Source organism: Erigeron canadensis, chromosome 1 (assembly GCF_010389155.1).
Source record: "Erigeron canadensis isolate Cc75 chromosome 1, C_canadensis_v1, whole genome shotgun sequence".
In the NCBI taxonomy this organism is placed as follows: domain Eukaryota; kingdom Viridiplantae; phylum Streptophyta; class Magnoliopsida; order Asterales; family Asteraceae; genus Erigeron; species Erigeron canadensis.
The window spans coordinates 21,849,284-21,870,635 of NC_057761.1; the positions used below are offsets into that span (position 1 = coordinate 21,849,284).

The 21,352-nt window shown below is 36.6% G+C and overlaps 3 protein-coding genes across 3 annotated transcripts; 2 read left to right on the plus strand and 1 right to left on the minus strand.

The window, feature by feature from the left end:
• Positions 1–301: 301 nt before the first annotated feature.
• On the minus strand, positions 302–1,804 carry LOC122587104. Its single transcript, XM_043759185.1, has one exon. It carries the CDS (start codon positions 1,802–1,804, stop codon positions 302–304), a length of 1,503 nt encoding a protein of 500 aa, XP_043615120.1.
• A 5,221-nt stretch (positions 1,805–7,025) lies between these two features.
• Positions 7,026–20,354, plus strand: LOC122585792. Its single transcript, XM_043757918.1, has 2 exons — positions 7,026–8,591; positions 20,307–20,354. The coding sequence occupies exon 1, from the start codon at positions 7,178–7,180 to the stop codon at positions 8,564–8,566; it is 1,389 nt and encodes a 462-aa protein (XP_043613853.1). The 5' UTR covers positions 7,026–7,177; the 3' UTR covers positions 8,567–8,591; positions 20,307–20,354.
• Positions 18,890–20,281, plus strand: LOC122587113. Its single transcript, XM_043759197.1, has one exon. It carries the CDS (start codon positions 18,890–18,892, stop codon positions 20,279–20,281), a length of 1,392 nt encoding a protein of 463 aa, XP_043615132.1.
• Positions 20,355–21,352: the final 998 nt, after the last annotated feature.

Sequence of the window (21,352 nt, forward strand, 5' to 3'; positions counted from 1 at the left end):
CATACCTTCTGATTATATATTGCCTCCCGACGTTTTGGTCACTTATGTAGTACCAAAAGACTAGTAGTGCATGTCTTTGAAATCTTGTGGACAATTAGATAGGGGGTATGTACGTAATTAGGAGTATTGGGGGAAAAAAATAAATTCACAAAAACAAAGATACATACATTATTGATATGTTACATCCGATGATTCAGTAGGGTCTCAAGACAAACAAAGAGACCCCGTTATTTATATATCACACAAATGAAAGAGATTCATCATACAAAATAAGATGCGATAATATATCGATCACTGCTAGTTAGTTGGCAGATTGATCATCAATCGTACCTTTCGTGGACACTTGGTTGTTGACAACATAAAAACCGTAATGGTTAACGCCGAAAAACATCCCATCATCCTTGACGGTGGTCATGACCTCTCCGTTTACAAGCACATCACGTTGGGTGTACGAAAACGGCACATCGCAAGCCGCCTTCGAACAGCCCAGCGTCACCTTCACTGTCGTAAACGGTGGCACCACAGTAGCGTAAGTTACTTCTTTCTGAACCTCCGTTGTTTCAGCCACTCCCCATTCATGTGTATCGCGTATATATTGATTTGACAATTCGATCGAATCATTTGTTGCGATAACCGGAACAGCCGTAACCTTAAAGTTTACCTTGACTCCGGGAGGAGTCGCTACTGACGCGTCGTTAGTCCATTTGGTGATATTTGATCCGGATGCCGATAACGTGAGGGTAAATGTGTCTTTTTCGTTTGTGTAATTTGACGCAATAGCTTGGGCAACTTGTTTGTCTTCTTTGTTATAAATCCTGGCATCCGAGAGGCGGTACGTGATTTCGAAGATGTCGCGTTCTGCCACGCGCTCTTCCACGATCAGCCTCGTCTCTCTGGTTATCTGTTGATACGAGGCATTTAAACAGCCTTCTAATTCCCCGTCATCGGTTTCTGTAGCTGCTGCTTCTTCTTCTTCTTCATCGTCATCTAAACTTTCGGGTTTTCCAGTACCGCAGAAGTTTTTGCTGCCCAAACTGCGGACAGCAAAGACTCCGTCTGTTATTTTGACGAAAGAGAATGTGGAAGTCTCGTTGTCAGCTTCGACGCCGTCATCCAGTATCCACTTGGAAGGACCTTCCCTCCAGAACTTTCCGGAGTTGAGGTCCTTTATGCGATAATTTCCGTCAGAAGTGGGGAAGAGCTGGTGGACCACCAGCGGATCTTCGGCTTCCAGTCCAGATTCGAACCTAAGATACGGTGTCGTTTCGATCACCCGAGAGCAAAGGTACTTGCCCTCGTATTTGAACGAAACTTGAGATGGAAGCACAACTAGTGTTTCCCAATCAATGATGTTGAAATCAAGTTTCTCTGAATCCGAAATTTTGAGCCCGTCTGCCCAGTCCGTATCATCTGCGCCGCCTGTCGAGGCGGTCGCATACTTGGACATCCCAACACTAAATAAACACACACGACCTTGTTCTCCTGTTTGAGGTTGGAACAAGGTGCATGAGGGGTCTGTTTGGTCTTCCTGTGGCTCGTTTGCGGACGCGATGACCCAGTAGCCGTCATCGTCGGTTTTATGAACCGTTAAGTACTTGTTGTTGTAGCAACATCTTATGTTGACTAGTGTGCCATCCCCGGTCTTGGCTTGCTCGGCTTCAAACTTGGCACGAGGACTCCAGATTTGTTTTTCATGGAATTTTAGAAAACCCGATGGAACACTTGCCGGGAGATCTTCAGGTACGCTCAGGTATGGGCCTCCGGAAGTCGCTTGCATCACGAAAAAGCTCGGAAGCAATGCCATTATGGTTCGATCGAGTATGTATGGTATGGTACGAGAGTAGTGATTAGCTAATGCTATGTGATCGACTGCTGCTGGCCGGGTGGGTGGATTTGGTGGTAAATTACATACCAACTTGACACTTATTTATAGTATGGTAGTGATCAGCTAATGCTATATGAATACTGTTGCTGGATATTTGGTTATAAATTACATACGAATTTGACACTTATTTATAGATAGGATATACGGACTGTATAGTATATAATGCATGATTTATTGAGGGATAATGGATTGAAGATAAGTATAGGTAACATTTTTGTTCAAGTTGTAAGAAGTTTGGACCACACTTCAATAATCGATCACTTATGCCGGTGCTTATAAGGATGCATTCCTTCCGGCTTCTTGACTGGCACGTCAACATTACATCACTCAGGACTCCCCTCAAGACTCTCACTGTATATAAGACAAGTTTCTTCGAACTTCTTCCTCACATCATCAATTAATTAATTTTTGCTTGAATGTTTTAATTTTATTACTTCAATTAACACTGAAAAAGCATCAAAATGCTATAGATATTTTTGTATACCACATGTTTTGGAAAGTGGTCCAAGCTTCTTTAAAAAGAAAAATCGACCTCACCTTAAAAAGTTGATGAAAATGGCAATGATACGATTGTCATACTTATCAACAATTATCCATTATAAGACTATCTCCAATGTTAAGGATGCCCTTAAGCGTCCTTGAGCTGCCACATCATATCCTTACAAATCCTTATACATCCTTAAAAATCCTTCAAATCCTATAATTTTATCTCCAACCATACAAACATCCTTATATGTCTTTACATATCCTTATATATCATTTTACCTCCAACTAAAAACAAAAATATATTAAGTAAAAACAAGTAAGGGCATCCTTCAAAAAATCCTTAGTTTTGGACAAGCTTCAACGACAAAGGATATCCAAGGGCACCTAAGGACGCCTCCATTGAAGATAGCCTAAGATCTGGATCTTATATATTTACAAAAGAAAAAACGAGTTTTATTTAGATTTGAAAAGGACAATCAATAATGGTCCATACTAGCTAATTAAATATGCAACAAGCAAAGCAAGAATTATTACGGGCATTCATTCATTTTGTGGTCTGGTTATGTATATAAATAAATGACAATAGAGCTGGTATTTCACAACCCATGCATCCCCAAAACACCATCCTTCATCTTCCTCACTGCCACATCATGTTTTTTCTCTCATAAATTAGCTCTTTCCCACTCACTGCCAACCCTATCTCTTCCTCAACTTTTATTTATTTTTATTTTATATTTAACATAATTTTAAAATTACCAAAAAAACCTTAAACTTTCATTATTATATTCGGTTTGTGGGTCCGTTTTATTAATGACCATTGCTCAATAAAAAATTTTAAAAAAAAATCGAATTTTTGAACATAACAGCTAGTAGGCAGTTTTGTTTTTTTTTGGAATTTTTTTTGAAAAAGGGACTGCGAACAACAGTTTGAGGCAACAAGCACCAGGCCGCAAGGTCTCAAAGCACGAAAAGACATATTCTTTGTTTCTCCAGGATGAGATCAAGAGGGTCAAGAGGGTGGTCGATGATGTTTTTAAGGCTGGTCACATGTTGAGTGACCAATGCACTTGGGCCGAATCGTACTACGACAATTGCGGGGAAGACAAAACTTCGTGGGAAGTCAAATGCCCGCAACACGACAAGTGGTGACTTGACAATTACGCTTACCGTGGTTTAGGAAAAATGTCAATCAAAGATAATGAAGATGAAGATTAATCGTATCATTATTATGAATTTCGTGTCTTTTGTTTTGTAATGTGTTTTAATAATAAAATGCGTTTGATTGTTAAAAAACATACAAATAATCTTCTTCAAATACATAAATATATACTATACATATACATACAAAAAAAAAACAAATCAAAAGAAAATTAACTTTTGACCCCATACGCTCCCCCTCTTCCTCCGTCCACCCCCTACGACCGATCGACCAATGCCCATCGACGTTGGCCACGAACATCCCCTGCCAACAGTTTCCTCGTCGACGACCCTCACGAAGAAGGCGTCGACGGGCCGTTGGCACATGCCTTACTATATTTGTTTTTCTTTTTATATTGACGAGTGAACCACCTGTATATCCCCCCTATTTTTTAAAAGGGACCAATAAACCACAATTTTTTAAAATTCACTGAAGCTTGGACTGTTTAAGTTTTATTACTTCAATTAACACTGAAAAAACATCAAAATATTATAGATATTTTTGTATACCACATGTTTTGCAAAGTGGTCTAAGCTTCTTTAAAAAGAAAAAATCGACCTCACCTTAAACAATTGATGAAAATGGCAAAGATAAAATAGTCCTACTTATCAACAATTATCCATTATAAAATCTGGAACTTATAAAGAAAAAACGAGTTATATACAAACATGAAAAGACCAATATATAATAGCCCATACTAGCTAATTAAAATATATAACAAGCAAAGCTATAATTATTATATGCATTCATTCATTTTGTTGTCCAACCATGTGTATAAATAAATGACGATTGAGCTGGTATTTCACAACCCATAAATCCCCAATTAAGACACCATCATTTCTCTTACTGACTGCCATATCAACTTTTCTCTCTCCTAAATCACCTCTTGCTCACTCACTACCAACCCTACCTTTTCCTCAACTTTTATTTATTTTTATTTTATATTTAACAAAATTATAAAATTACCAAATAAACCCTAAACTTTCATTATTATATTCGGTTTGTGGGCCCGCTTTACTAATGGTCGTTGCTCAATAAAAGAATTACTAACGGCTAGTAGGCAGTTTTTTTTATAACTTTTTTTTTTTGAAAATGCGACAATGCGAGCAACATGATAAAGCAATACAAGCACCAGACTGCAAGGTCTTGAAGCATGAAGAGACATATATTCTTTGTTTATACGTGATGAGATCAAGAGGCTGGTCGATGATGTTTTTAAGGCTGGTCACACGTTGGGTGACCAATGCACTTGGGTCGAAGCGTACCACGACAATTGCGGGGAAGACAAAACTTTGTGGGAAGTCAAATGCCCGCAACACGACTGTGGCTTAGGAAAAATGTTAATCAAAGATGATGAAGATGATGAGTAATCGTATCATTATTATGAATTTCGTGTTTTTATCAAGTACTTTTTTTTTAATTTTGTGTTGTCTTTTTTATTCTAATGTGTTTTGATAATAAAATGTGTTTGATTGTTAAAAAATAAATATAAATAATATTCTTCAGATACATATATATATACTATACATGTATATAAAAAAACAAAACAAAAGAAAAGTAACTTTTGACCCCACATGCTTCCCCTCTGGCCCTCTTCCTCCGTCCACCCCCTTCGACCGATCGACCAATGCCCATCGACGTTGGCCACGAACACCCCCTGCCAACAGTTTCCTCGTCGACGACCCTCAGGAAGAAGGCGTCGACAGGCCGTTGGCACAGGCCTTACTATATTTGTTTTTCTTTTTATATTGATGAGTAAACCACCTGTATATCCCCCTTTTTTGAAAAGGGGACCAATAAACCATAATTTTATAAAATTCACTGAAGCTTGGACTATTTTAATTTTATTACTTCAATTAACACTGAAAAAACATCAAAATGTTATAGATATTTTTGTATACCACATGTTTTGGAAAGTGGTCCAAGCTTCTTTAAAAAGAAAAAATCGACCTCACCTTGAACAATTGATGAAAATGGCAAAGATACGATAGGCTTATTTATCAACAATTATCCATTATAAAATCTGGATCTTATAAAGAAAAAAAGAGTTTTATACAGACATGAAAAGGCCAATCGATAATGGTTCATACTAGCTAATTAAAATATCTAACAAGCAAAGTTAGAATTATTACAGGCATTCATTCATTTTGTGGTCCGACCATGTGTATAAGTAAATGACGATTGAGCTGCCAAGACACCATCCTTTCTCTTACTTACTGTCATATCAACTTTTCTTTCTCCTAAATCACTTCTTCCTCACTCACTACTAACTCTACCTTTTCCTCACCTCTTACTTGTCTTTCCTCAACTTTTATTTATTTTAATTTTATATTTAACATAATTATAAAATTACCAAATAAACCCTAAATTTTCATTATTATATTCGGTTTGTGGGCCCGCTTTACTAATGACCGTTGCTTAATAGAAGAATTAAAAAAAATTCGAATTTTTGAAAATAACGGCTAGTAGGTAGTTTTATTTTTATAATTTTTTTTTGAAAATGCGACAATGCGAGCAGCAGGTTAAGGCAATAAAAGCCCCAGACCGCAAGGTCTCGAAGCACGAAAAAACATATATTCTTTGTTTCTGCAAGATAAGATCAAGAGGGTCAAGAGAGTGGTCGATGATGTTTTTAAGGCTGGTCACATGTTGGGTGACCAATGCACTTGGGCCGAATTGTACCACGACAATTGCGGGAAAGACAAAACTTCATGGGAAGTCAAATGCGCGCAACACGACAAGTGTTGGCTCAACGATTACGCTTACTGTGGCTTAGGAAAAATGTCAATCAAAGATGATGAAGATCAAGAGTAATCGTATCATTATTATGAGTTTCGTGTTTTTATTAAGTACTTTTTTTTTTTAATTTTGAGTTGTTTTTTTTTTATTGTAATGTGTTTGGATAATAAAATATGTTTTAATTGTCAATTGAAGAGGGGGTGCGTGTGGGTTCAAAAGTTAATTTTTTTATTTTGTTTTTTTTATATATATGTATAGTATATATTTATGTATTTGAAGAAGATTTTGGTTAATTGTAAAGTTGTTACAAAATTAACACCGAAGCTTTTTCCAAATAAATAAATCGATTTATTTATTTATTTGATATAAAATTATCAAACTCAGTGATATTAACAAAATAAATCGATTGAAGCTTGGACTGTTTTAATTTTATTATTTCAATTAACACTGAAAAAACATCAAAATGTTATAATATAATTTGTATACCACATGTTTTGGAAAGTGGTCCAAGCTTTTTTAAAAAGAAAAATCAACCTCACCTTAAATAATTGATGAAAATGGCAAAGATACGATGGTCCTACTTATCAACAATTATCCATTAATCATAAAATCTATCTTATATATATACAAAGAAAAACGAGTTTTATGCAGAAATGAAACTGAAAAGGCCAATCAATTATGGTCCATACTAGCTAATTAAAATATCCAACAAACAAAGCTAGAATTATTGTAGGCATTTATTCATTTTATGGTTCGGCCGTGTGTATAAATAAATGACGATTGAGATGATATTTCACAACCCATAATTAATCCCCGCTCATCTATATTTAGCTAGCATTGTAATGTAATACATACTACTAAATATAATCATGTCGTTTATTCCAAGCTTTTTCGTGTTACAAACCACCCCTACGAGTCAATATCTGAGCTCAGGTGCATCAGGCAACCTGCATTGGAATGGTGGTTTTTCGACTCCAGGTTCAATGTTTGCTGCAGAGCCGTCACAACGAGTTAGCGGGGCAGTGCACTTAAGATCCAACTTCAACAACCGATATTGGTTGCCACATCAAGTCGGCAATCGGGTGGTGATTAGTGCAACCGCAGTTGAAGCCGTGGACAACACAAATGATGCCCGATGCACCCTTTTCGCTTTTGTGCGCCATGTTACGGGGTGGGATAGTAGAGTTACATACTCATTCAGGGTACTCAACACCCGATATAGTGCACCGGTATTTGCAGACCCGGGAGGTGTGACAATTTCCTGGCAAGCAACTTTTTTCCATTTGGTTGATTGGGAAACGCTGGCGTTGCTTCCTTCTCAAATCTCGTTGGTATCCGTGGATCGAAGAGACCACTGGGCTACCGCCTGGATGTTGAGAAGAGTTAACTACCTTTGGTTCGATACGGGGAGGGATATTGGAGACCTACGTGTCGCGTTAGAAGTCAGGCCTACTCTTGAAGCATCAACCTATCGTATACTTAGCCTACATTTTGGCAGGTTTCTGCGGAATAATGACTGGATAGTGGTTGATGCGGACAATAACAACACCACCCCGGCCACCGTATTCGGTGTTCTGAGTCTAGGCGGTGGGGAGTTCACTATTCGCAGTTTGTCCAACAACCGTTTCTGCACTCCAAACGGGAACACCCCTTATTTAAGAGCTAATAGTCTAACAATGACAAATCAAACACGGTTCAGAATTTTAGAGCGCGTCCTGGAAAGGACTATCTCAGACATCGATTACCGGTTACAAGACGCAAGGATTCATCAGGTGCAGAACTTAGAGGTTACAACCGCTTTCGCAACAAATAACACCAACACACCAGACCAAATGGCTGTCACCTTTACGATCGAAGACTCTCGCACCACTACTTTTAGGAGTACTCATTCGGTAACCCTTAGCGTAACGACAACGTTGAACGTCACCATTATTCCGGTTATTCTCACGGGGACAATCGAAACAAGAGCTGAATATAACTTCACGCAAGAATGGGAGGAGACAAGAACAAGAACCACTACGAGATCACTGGAATACAGAGTGATGGTGCCGCCATTCAGCAGACGAAGGGTGACACTCGTCTGTAGGGAGGCTTCTTGTGATGTGCCTTACAACTACACGCAACATGACCTTCTTCCCGACGGTAGACGGATTAGTATTCGCAAAGACGATGGGGTTTTTCATGGTGTCAACACCTTCGACTTTGACGTTGAATCCTCAGAAGGCTTTGAAGATGCCCTCGGGAGAATGTATGTGTAACATACAGGTCCCGGCCCGCGCTCTTGTATGTCATGAGATCGATCCCACTGCCTACGTTTATGTATGGTGTGATGAATAATGAGTCCGGCCTTTCTGTAGACTCTTGGTGTGATAATTAATGCATTTTTGTCATTTGCTTATGCCAATAATATCATTTGTGTTAATTACATTAATGTTGTTGGTTATTGGACTTTTAGTATATATACTTCCTATAATCTAAGCTAAAAACAACAGATAAGACACTACAACAAATTTGTAGTTAGTATGCACTTCTTCCATGCAGCTTTTGAAATGCGTAAAATTTAGTTGAGTTAACGATCCGTACTTAAAAATGTTTACAAATAGTTAAAAAAAAGTTACAAGTTTTACAAATAGTTAAAAAAAAGTTACAAGTTTCACATTTATAAATGTAAAGAAAAATGTTTACACACTAATAAGTGTATATAATTAGTATTAGATTTTTACACGCTTTTAAATATATAAATCATATTTTTCGCAAGTGATTTCTACGCATTAAAAAATGATTTTCTTTGCTAATTTCTACTCAAGTTCGGATATTCAGGTCTTTTTAGCCCTTTCTTTCAACCTCCATACAAAACTCTGATTCAAGTTTATATGAGCAATAGGAGGAACATTTCAAATCAAAATAAAAAAAAAAAAATCTTTATTAAAATAATTTTTCAAACTCAAATCAAACAAATTTTTTTCAACCCGGCCATCAAAAACCATATGAAATACATCAATATATACATCTAGTAGTGCAATACTAGTAGTGCATGTCTTTGAGTTTTTGTGGACAATGATGTAGCATTAGATAGAGGGTATGTAATTAGCAGTATTGGAAAGAAAAAAAAATCCACAAAAACAAAGATACATATATTAATTATTGAGGTTACATTCGATGATCCAGTAGAGTCTCAAGACAAACTAATTAAGACACCCCATTATTTATATATCACAGAATGACCCAAATATGACAATATCATTTTACAAAATAAGATGCGATAATATATCGACCACTGCTAGTTAATTAGTTCGCAGATTGATCATTAATCGTAGTACCTTTCGTGGACACTTGGTTGTTGATCGACAACATAAAAACCATAATGGTTAACGCCGAAGAACATCCCATCGATCATCCTTGACCGTGGTCACGATCTCTCCGGTTACAAGCACATCACGTTGGGTGTACGAAAACGGCACATCGCAAGCGGCCTTCGAACACCCCAGCGTCACCTAATTCACTGTAGTAAACGGTGGCGCCACACAGTGGCGGAGCCACGTTGGACTGAGAGTGGGCCAAGGCCCATCCCAAGTATGCTAATGACATTCAAATATAATACATAGCCTCCTTTGATTTTAATCTATCTTACCATATTGGCTCATCCTATTAAAAAAAAGTAAGAAGTTTAAAAAATCATACCAATAAAATTGTTTGGTCATCTAATATTTGTTAAAGTTTTTTTTTTTCTTTTTCTTTTGTAAGAAAACGTTGCAAGTAAAAAACCTAAAAGGTAAAAATATTCCATGTATGTATGTTTTTCATTATTATGAACCATTGATTTTATTCATGACACATTTACTCGTTATTATTAATTAACTAGCCTTGTACCCGCGCGATGCGTCGGGGCATGGGAAAAAATGCCGGTTAATTAGAGGTACCCGCGCGATTACCATATCACCGTACCTATGACTATGTGTGTTTTAGACGGAGGAGACGATGTCGGTTTTGGAGGGCGGTGGCTATGTGTGTTTTAGAGGGAGGTGGTTCTGAGGGGATGTATGTGTGTGTTTTGTTCTGTGGGGATGTATGAGTGTGTTTTTTGGTATAATATGTGAGCAGCTTCAGGGGAAGGGAAGAGAGACAAATTCAGTGTAAGGTTTTCTTAAGGGTATTTTCAATATTTCATAATTAAAGTGTTTGGTGGTAGTGTAGATTAAAAGGATAAAATAAGGAATTTAAAAGTAGAGTGTTTAATTACAAAATGGGTAATTTGTTTATATAGGGAGTATAGATGATTAAAATTACTAATAACTTTTCATTATCTACAATACTATATACAACTTATCTTAAGGATGCCATTGTTTTGCTATTTGTTTGTCTTACATTATTCTATCATTGTATATTTTCAATAGCTTAATAACATGTTGCTTTTTTTGAAAAAAATTTGGTTGACTTGTTAAGTGGTTTCAAGCTCTGTAAAGGTTATAGCTAGGTTGTTATCATTATTTTCTTCAACTATTAATGTTGGATTCAGACGGCTAAAATTTTTCTATCGTTGGGGTCTTTTTTCCTTTTTAGAGTTGGATTCTATTTTCACCTTTAATCAAAATCAAGTATAAAATATATTAAAATATCGTTGCTTGACTACTAATCGTTAGGGTCAGTCTCCCTTGTGTTTAATGCATTGGATCCGCCTATGTCATATTGTAATGTTGTTGTTTCTATGTAAAGATATCTTATATTGTTTGTTATTTCTTAGGGTTATGATTATCATCTAATAACTAAAATACTAAATGATGTTACGTCATCACCATTGTTCGGCTATTGTTCACTTTAAAAAATTTTTGGCCCTTCCTAAGTTAAACATCTGGCTTCGCCACTGACACCACAGTATCGTAAGTTACTTCTTTCTGAACCTCTGTTGTTTCAGCCACTCCCCATTCATGTGTATCGCGTATATACTGATTCGACAACTCGATCGAATCATTTGTTGTGACAACCGGAACGGCCGTAACCTTAAAGTTTACCTTGACAGCAGGGGGAGTCGCTACTGACGCGTCGTTAGTCCATTTGGTGATATTTGATCCGGATGCCGATAACGTGAGGATAAATGTGTCTTTTTCGTTTGTGTAATTTGACCCGATAGCTTGGCCAATAATTGGTTTGTTTTCTTTGTTATAGATCCTGGCGTCGGAGAGGCGGTACGTGATATCGAAGATGTCATGTTCCGCCACGCGCTCTTCCACGAGCAGCCTCATTTCTTTGGTTATCTCCGGATGGTAATCGCGCAATGCGGTAGCGTTGGCGGTGACAACGGTCTAGTGGTGTCGGTGATGGTATTATTGGTGGTGGTGGCGGTGTCAATTGGTGTAGGACTATAGGTTGATATAAAGGTGATAGTGAAAATATTTTAGAAGATAAGAGTTGAAGTGTAAATTAATTCATTAAGAGCATAAAATGTGAAGGACAATTTCGGTAATTCAAAGACAAAATATTTTAAAAATAAAAATAGGTTTTTTCTTTTATAAGGGAGTAAAGATTACTTTAATTGACACTGAAAAAACATCAAAATGTTATAGATATTTTTGTATATACCATATGTTTTGGAAAATGGGCGAAGTTCTTTAAAAAGAAAAATCGACCTCACCTTGAACAATTGATGAAAATGGTTTTTCGAACAGGGGACCAATAAACCACAGTTTTTTTGAAAATGACAGGAGCTTGGACTGTTTTAATATTACAAGCATGATAATTGTGCAATGCAACGGCGTTGGCGGGGACGACGGTCAAGTGGTGTCGGTGATGATATTATTGGTGGTGGTGGCGGTGTCAATTGGTGTAGGACTGTAGGTTGATGTAAAGTTGATAGTGAAAATATTTTAGAAGATAATGTTTGAAAGTATAAATTGCAAATCTTGAAGCTAATGCTATCCAAGGCTCAGATTCCTTTAGTCAATTTGACTGTAGTTGCTAAGAGAAACATAATGGGCAATACATGCTGCTATGTATTTACCTACACAAATAAGTGCTTTTGTATTGAAAATTTGTATATTTTTAAACTTAAATTTGAGCTGTGAGCCTCGTAATTAGCTACATAAAACGTTTCAAATTGATAATTGATCCAAATCCAATCCAATAACAACCCTAAAATAAAATTTATTAACTTTCAGGTAATTCAAATTTCGTGAAATCGATACACACCTTAGTCTTGTCCTTCGAAGCGGTATTCACCACAACCAAAACCTGCACACAAATAACTAAAACTTCAACTGCCACACCTAACACATATATACATATATGTATCGATACACACCTTAGTCTTGTCCTTCGAAGTGGTATTCACCACAACCGAAACCTGCACACAAATAAGTAAAACTTCAAAAACTGCCACACCTAACACATATATACATATATCTATCTACAGATATAGATATATATAGACACGAATGACAAAAAAAACGTGTTTGACAGCCAGAAGTTCCAACCATCAAATTCGCTTTTTTCACACAAAAAACAAACTGACGTGTATAAATAGCAGCCGCAATCTGAATATTAGTAGATCCAGATATGAAAAATAAAACAAAATATCAAAAACAACAAACTTTAAAAATAAATTTTTATATTCATATATATTGATGAAACCCCCAAATCTTAGAAAGAAAATTTGAAATATTCGTGATCCGAATCAAAACAGATTTATTACCCGATTCACGGCGGCGTCGATTACTTAATTTACACATCTGAATTCATGACGGCGACCTTGGTGATGGTGAAACGAATGGTGGTTGCAAATGAAAGGTGGGAGATTGAGAGAGGAAACGATTGGAGTCGTTACTCTTAGGGTTTTTTTCTGGGTTTTATTTTTTTTTTAGTGGGAATATAAGGTGTTGTAACAAAATTATAAGACGACATGCGGGGATGACATGCAAAGAAAGTGTATCCCGTGTTACACTATCTTTTTTTATGACACAAAAAATTGTGTGTCATAAACCTTTCAGATTTTATAAATTATGACAGTATTTTTAATGCATGCGTTTTTTGTTTGTCATTAGGTGTCATTAAAGACTATTTTTCTAGTAGTGTATTACGAGCATGGTAATCGCGCAATGCGACGACGTTGGCGAGGACAACGGTCTAGTGGTGTCGGTGATAGTATTATTGGTGGTGGCGGCGGTGTCAATTGGTGTAGGACTGTAGGTTGATGTAAAGGTGATAGTGAAATTATTTTAGAAGATAAGGGTTAAAGTGTAAATTAATTCCTTAAGAACATAAAATATCAAGGGCAATTTCGGTAATTCAAAGACATAATCTTTTAAAAATAAAAATAGGTTTTTGCTTTATAAGGGAGTAAAAGTTACTTTAATTGACACTGAAAAAATATCAAAATGTTATAAATATTTTTGTATATGCCACACGTTTTGGAAAGTGATCCAAGCTTCTTTAAAAGAAAAATCGACCGCACCTTGAACAATTGATGAAAATGGTTTTTTGAACAGGGGACCAATAAAACACAGTTTTTTTAAAAATTAATAGAAGCTTGGACTGTTTTAATGTCATTACTAGAAAAAATGCCTTTAATTACACTAATTGCGTATCATAAAAGGGGTTAGATGACACGCTTTTTGGTATCAGAAATCGACCCATCATAAAGTTTTATGACACGCATTTTACACGTCATAAATTAATGACACGCTTTTATGACGTACTTTTACGACACACTTTTATGACACTATTTTATGACACTTTTTTTACGTGTCATGATTCAAATTTTTTTAAAAAACTTTTTTTTTATTTAATTACTAATATCCACACATTAAATAACAGTTAATCTCATAATACAAATAGATACACAAATAGCAAAAGAGCGCATTTTATATAAATCAAAACAATGCGTCTCATAATTAATACAAATAAATTCGGTAACTTTCAATTGTTCAACTGATCATTACCAATTTAGCCGGACTAAATCTTACACACTTGATCCTACAAAGAAAGGGTATAACCAATCAACCTAATTTCCATATCTAGACAAAATGTCCACCTGTACTTTAAAAGAATATATAAAAGAACTACAACAATTGAGCGTTCCACTGCTGGGATGAAATCCATTTTCTCAACCACCACTTTGTTTTGTCTTCCTGCCAACAAAGCCGCTTCATTTACCAAATTTGCAATATCCGCCCTGCACATCCAATTGATAAATTGTCCTACAAGCATTGGAGATTAGAAACCACATACTCAAACATAAAAAGTTGGTTGCACTAGCAAAAAATGTTTCTAAGGTTAATTACCCGGTGAAACCGGTTGTCATAGAAGCAATTTTGGCAAGATCAACATCCTCTGCCAAAGGGAGCTCTTTCTTAGAAACATGCACATCTAAAATAGCTTATCTTCCAATTAAGTATTTCTGAGTGTAACAATTAAGTATCAAACATATGTAAATGTTTCTTTTTTGGGAGCAAGAATCATCAATTAGAGAGACAAATACCAAAAGAGAGAACAAGACATACCATAAACACACGATCATATTACAGTAAACGAAAATATATACAGAAGAAAAGAAAACAGTACGTCATTCTACAATGTTAAGTGATCTGCTAAAACGCATATATGCATCTTGGAACAATCTGTTAATCACTTAATATTTCAGGCTCTTGTTTTGCTAAAGCTAATAACACTAGCTTAAACTTCATATAATCTACTCTTGATTAAGCCACAGAAAATTGGAGTGATTCCAATAAGGTCGGACAAGGAGGGTTTGGGACTGATTACAAGGTTTCTTAAATAAGTAGGGACACTTACAACAAATTTTGGATGTGAAAGATTCTTTAATAACTTCACCTCTTCTTCAAGCTCCCGAATATGAGCCTATCACGTGTACGAAGAATCCTACTGCGTAAATAAATTTGATGCGTAAATCACGCAAAAACGAAGCACAACGGAATGAAACAACAACTCGACAAACTATATTTTTTTTTTGGTATTTTATGAAATTTTGAAATAAAATTTTATTTCACCACAACCAAAACCTGCACACACATAAGTAAATACGATACACACCTTAGTCTTGTCTTTCGAAGTGGTATTCACCACAACTGAAACCTGCACACAAATAAGTAAAACTTCAACAACTGCCACACCTAACACATATATACTTATATGTATCTACAGATATAGATATATATAGACACGAATGACAAATAAAAACGTGTTTGACAGCCAGAGGTTCCAACCATCAAATTCGCTTGCTTCACACAAAACATAAACTGACCTGTATAAATTCCTTCAGTAGCCGCAATCTAAATATTAGTAGATCCAGATCTGAAAATTAAAACAAAATATCAAAAACAACAAACTTGAAAAATAAATTTTTATAATCATGTATATTGGGGAAACCCCCAAATCTTAAAAAGAAAACTTGAAAGATTCATGATCTGAATCAAAACAGATTTATTACCCGATTCTCGGCGGCGTCGATTACCTAATTTACACATCTGAATCCATGACGGCGACCTTGGTGATGATGAAACGAATGGTGGCTGCAAATGAAAGGTGGGAGATTGAGAGAGGAGACGATAGAGATCGTTAACCTTGGGTTTTTTTTTTGGTTTTTTTTTGTTTTAGTGGGAATATAAGTGAAAGGACTAGACTCGATAAACTGCAGTGAGCACTCCCCACTGCGCCGCAGTGGAAAGTCTCGGACCTGCACGAGAAAACCCCCACTGCGCCGCAGTAGGAGAAAAGACATTTCCGAGTCGAGAGATTCCACTGCGCCGCAGTGGGCAAAATCACCCCACTGCGCCGTAGTGGGCAAAATCACCCCACTGCGCCGCAGTGGGCACCAGATCAGCAACCCTAAACTCATTTCGACACTTGATCAAACTTACAACCTTCAAATTTCAAAACGAATTTCTTAAAACACATTTCAGAGATTACTAACAACTATATAGACACATTTTAAACATAATTACAACATCAACTTGTTTAAAATCTCATGAACACCAACAATGGGTCATTTACCCATTTTGACACCATTTTCGTCCAAAATGCAACTACACAAACTTCCCACAAGCTTTGCACTTGATCAATTACAGAAATTTAATGAAAATATGACCTTCAAAACTAAATGTACCAAGAGCCATGAGGAGAGGGGTTTCTAAGCCTGTAACCAAAAGATTGTCATTCATCCATGAATGACCTAAATACCTCCAAGTCTTGCAAAAATCTTTACTTCTAACACTTCAAGCTTTAATTCAACAACTAGTTCCTTCTTCCGGAACTACCTATAAAAGATAAACAACTAAAGTATAAGCAAAGGCTTAGTGAATATACTTGCATACATTTATGAACACGAAGAAGGGCAAAGTACAAGGGCTATTACATGTAACCTATGACACAGTCATGCCGCATTTACATGCTCACCTTGCACACTAAACGCTATACATGGATCCATATAAGCTAAACAATCATAACAATAACTACTATCGGGATTCTTAGACCCCGGAGGTTCTTAGGCCTCATAACAAATCAACTATCGGGATTCTTAGGCCCCGGAGGTTCTTAGGCCTCATAAACACTATGCCCCAAAATGGGCCTACGCCAAATCAATTACCACACATGGATAAACAAACTTCAACATAATGTGGTCAATTGACCCAACGTATACATCAAGGTATGCAAATATACTCGCCTCCTCCGCAACTTGGACAATAACGCTAAAACGATAATGCACAAACAAGCTTCAACCTATGATCATATCATAAAAGTGCATAAGCTTACATTCACAACTTGACTAGCTCAACCTAGTCATACTCAATCACTAGCCTTTTCTAAACTCAAACCCAACCCATTTGTCATTGAGTCTCTTTTACTTTCAACAATAATACTAGGTAGCTCAATCTACCATCATCATTATTATTTCAAAAACTAGTAAGAACTCAACTTTCTCATAAATCAAAATTATCACAAGAGCTTATCAATTTCATAATCAACTTAACACATAACTCAATGACAAACTAGGTTATCTAAGGAATTGGAGAAAATTAACCATAATTTAAATTCTAGCAAAAACCCCCAGATTGGTCACTCCATGAACCCCAATTTCAAAAGAAAGATAAAAACTAAATTAGGGGAAATCAATACCTCAACAATGGAAGACAATAGATTAGGGTTTTCAATTCACAATTCCTTCCCCTTTTTCTCTCAATTTTCGGCCACCACCATCAAAACCCACAAACCCTAACTTTTGAATTCTTAAATGAAGATTATATTATGGTGATGATTATTACAATAAATTCTTCCTTGAACTTGAGAGTATTTATCTTTGATTTTGAAAGAATGAGATGGAATGCATGAAAGGAGTGTGAAGAAGGAGTAATGGAAAGTGAGTCATAAGCCAAAATAGATGGATGACACTCTTTGGAGATGTCACGTCCCATCTCTCAAATTTGTGGGTATTTTACCCGCTATCCACTAAAGTTCCAACTAATTTAACCCCATAACTAAAAATAAAAAAATGCTAGGAAATTAATTTAATGTCGAAACTATGAAAAAGGGTTAATTTCTTTTACCTTAAAACATTGTGGTGTTACAATAAGGTTTTGTAACAATTATAAGACGACATGCAGGGATGACACATATTTTTGCTTGTCATTAAAATGCGTGTGTCATAATTTAGGTGTCATTAAAAGCTATTTTTCTAGTAGTGTATTACGAGCATGGTAATCGTGCAATGCGGCTGGCGCTGGCGGGGACGACGGTCTAGCGGTGCCGGTGATTGTATTATTGGTGGTGGTGGCGGTGTCAATTGGTGTAGGACTGTAGGTTGATGTAAAGGTGATAGTGAAAATATTTTAGAAGATAAGGGTTGAAATATAAATTAATTCATTAAGAGCATAAAATGTCAAGGACAATTTCGGTAATTCAAAGATAGAATTTTTTAAAAATAAAAATAGGTCTTTTGGTTTATAAGGGAGTAAAGATTACTTTAATTAACATTGAAAAAACATCGAAATGTTATAAATATTTTTATCTATACCACATGTTTTGGAAAGTGGTCCAAGCTTCTTTAAAAAGAAAAATCGACCTCACTTTGAACAATTGATAAAAATGGTTTTTTGAATAGGGGGCTGATAAACTAAAATATTTTTTAAATTGACAGAAACTTGGACTGTTTTAATATTATTACTTTAATTAACACTGAAAAAACATCAAAATCATCAAAATGTTATAGATATTTTTGTATATACCACATGTTTTGGAAATGAGGGTTTTTTTTAAAAAAAAAAAATTGACCAAACCTTGAACTATTAATGAAAATGGCAAAGATATAAGAAAAAAAAGAAAGAAACGTGTTTCATATATAAATGAAATGGCCAAAAAATGATGGTCCTTACTAGTTACGAGTAATTAAATTATCCAACAAGATAAGCTAGAATTATTCTAGGCATTCATTCATTATGTGGTCCGGCCGTGCAGTTTGTATATATAAATAAGTGACGATCTGAGCTGGTAATTCACAACCCATAAATCCATTATCTCCACTCGCCCATATATATCTAGCTAGCATGGTAATGTAATACATACTACTAAATATAATCATGTCGTTTATTCCAAGCTTTTTCGTGTTACAAACCACCCCTACGAGTCCATATTTGAACTGCTCGGGTACATCAGGCAACCTGCAGTTCGATGGGGGTTTTTCGAGTCCAGGTTCCATGTTTGCTGTAGAGCCATCACAAAAAAACGGTAGCGGGAGAGTGCACATAAGATCCACCTTAAACAACAAGTATTGGGTCCAACATCAAAACAGGGACGGACTGTGGGTGATTAGTGCAATCGCAGATGAACCGGTGGATGACCCATCTGATCCCAAATGCACCGTTTTCGGTTATCAGCGCAGTAGCATGCGGGATACAGCATACGCATTCACTACATTCGCCACCAGTAATTTTAGATTTGTAAGTCCGAATGCGAATCGCTTGACCGCAATGGCGAGCGCGCCATTTCTTTTCCATTTGGTTGATTGGGAAACGCTGGCGTTGCTTCCTTCTCAAATCTCGTTAGTATCCGTGGATCGAAGAGACCACTGGGCTACCGCCTGGATGTTGAGAAGAGTTAACTACCTTTGGTTCGATACGGGGAGGGATATTGGAGACCTACGTGTCGCGTTAGAAGTCAGGCCTACTCTTGAAGCATCAACCTATCGTATACTTAGCCTACATTTTGGCAGGTTTCTGCGGAATAATGACTGGATAGTGGTTGATGCGGACAATAACAACACCACCCCGGCCACCATATTCGGTGTTCTGAGCCTAGGCGGTGGGGAGTTCACTATTCGCAGTTTGTCCAACAACCGTTTCTGCACTCCAAACGGGAACACCCCTTATTTAAGAGCTAATAATCTAACAATGACAAATCAAACACGGTTCAGAATTTTAGAGCGCGTCCTGGAAAGGACTATCTCAGACATCGATTACCGGTTACAAGACGCAAGGATTCATCAGGTGCAGAACTTAGAGGTTACAACCGCTTTCGCAACAAATAACACCAACACACCAGACCAAATGGCTGTCACCTTTACGATCGAAGACTCTCGCACCACTACTTTTAGGAGTACTCATTCAGTCACCCTTAGCGTAACGACAACGTTGAACGTCACCATTATTCCAGTTATTCTCACGGGGACAATCGAAACAAGAGCTGAATATAACTTCACGCAAGAATGGGAGGAGACAAGAACAAGAACCACTACGAGATCACTGGAATACAGAGTGATGGTGCCGCCATTCAGCAGACGAAGGGTGACACTCGTCTGTAGGGAGGCTTCTTGTGATGTGCCTTACAACTACACGCAACATGACCTTCTTCCCGACGGTAGACGGGTTAGTATTCGCAAAGACGATGGGGTTTTTCATGGTGTCAACACCTTCGACTTTGACGTTGAATCCTCAGAAGGCTTCGAAGATGCCCTCGGGAGAATGTATGTGTAACATACAGGTCCCGGCCCGCGCTCATGTTTGTCATGGATCGATTATATATATAGTGAAAAGTCATTTTGAGAAACTTTTTTTTATGAGAACCTTTGAGAACTTTTCAAATCTAGCCCAACCGATAATTATTCTTTACTTTAAAATTGTTTTTTGATTGTTTTCTGAATAACTTATGTGTAATTTTGAAGTTTATAATTGTGTGAAGGAATGGATTATCATCCGTTATACAATTATGTGGAGATTTGGATTCTTGATCACATGTGCACGAATATTGCTATGATTACATGTGATCGACTTGCATACATGTGATCATAGCAATATTCATGCACATATGATCAATAATCCAAATCTCCACATAATTGTATAAAGAATGATAATCCATGTCTTCACAAAATTATAAACTTCAAAATTATAAAAAAAAGTTATTCAGAAAACAGTCAAAAAACAATTTTCATATAAAAAAACAATTGTCATCCAGCAAGTCTCCTCAGCAAATAGGGGGAGATTGTTAAGTCTGGGATTCGCTGAAGGAAACTTGTAATCTGACACATGTCGTCAGCAAGTCTCTAGCAAGTCATCAGCAGATAAAGAGACTTGTTCAGCGGGATGCATGCTGACCTAAGTTCCTCATGGCGGGAAATATTCAAACTACATAAAGACAAAAAGGTCACATGGTGGTTAACCAACTGTAATTTGCCTTGAATGGAAAGTGTACATGTTGGGACCAAAGCGAGGATTCCTTCTCTCACTTACCCGATTTGGTATAGAAGACAATAGGCACATGATTCAAGTACCATGAGCCAATTAGAAATCGACAACCACCATCAAGTCGCAATCAAAGCAGGCTATGTTGCTCTAAGTCTTCCCCTATATAAAGCAACATAGCCACAGTGTGTTAAATTGCGTCTGGCCGTCTAAAAGTGTGTAATTACTTAAGTTTTTCTTATCTTCCTAGACTTAGCAATTATATTTGTTCTTTTGTATTCTTGTAAGTCAAGTGTAAGATCAACCATGTATTCATCATTTAATTAATGATACATATGATTATCCTTGCATTGATGTATTGCAATT

Coding starts and splice junctions, on each gene's coding strand:
- LOC122585792 (XM_043757918.1), top strand. CDS start 7,178: ATGTCGTTTATTCCAAGCTTTTTCGTGTTACAAACCACCCCTACGAGT.
- LOC122587104 (XM_043759185.1), bottom strand. CDS start 1,804: ATGGCATTGCTTCCGAGCTTTTTCGTGATGCAAGCGACTTCCGGAGGC.
- LOC122587113 (XM_043759197.1), top strand. CDS start 18,890: ATGTCGTTTATTCCAAGCTTTTTCGTGTTACAAACCACCCCTACGAGT.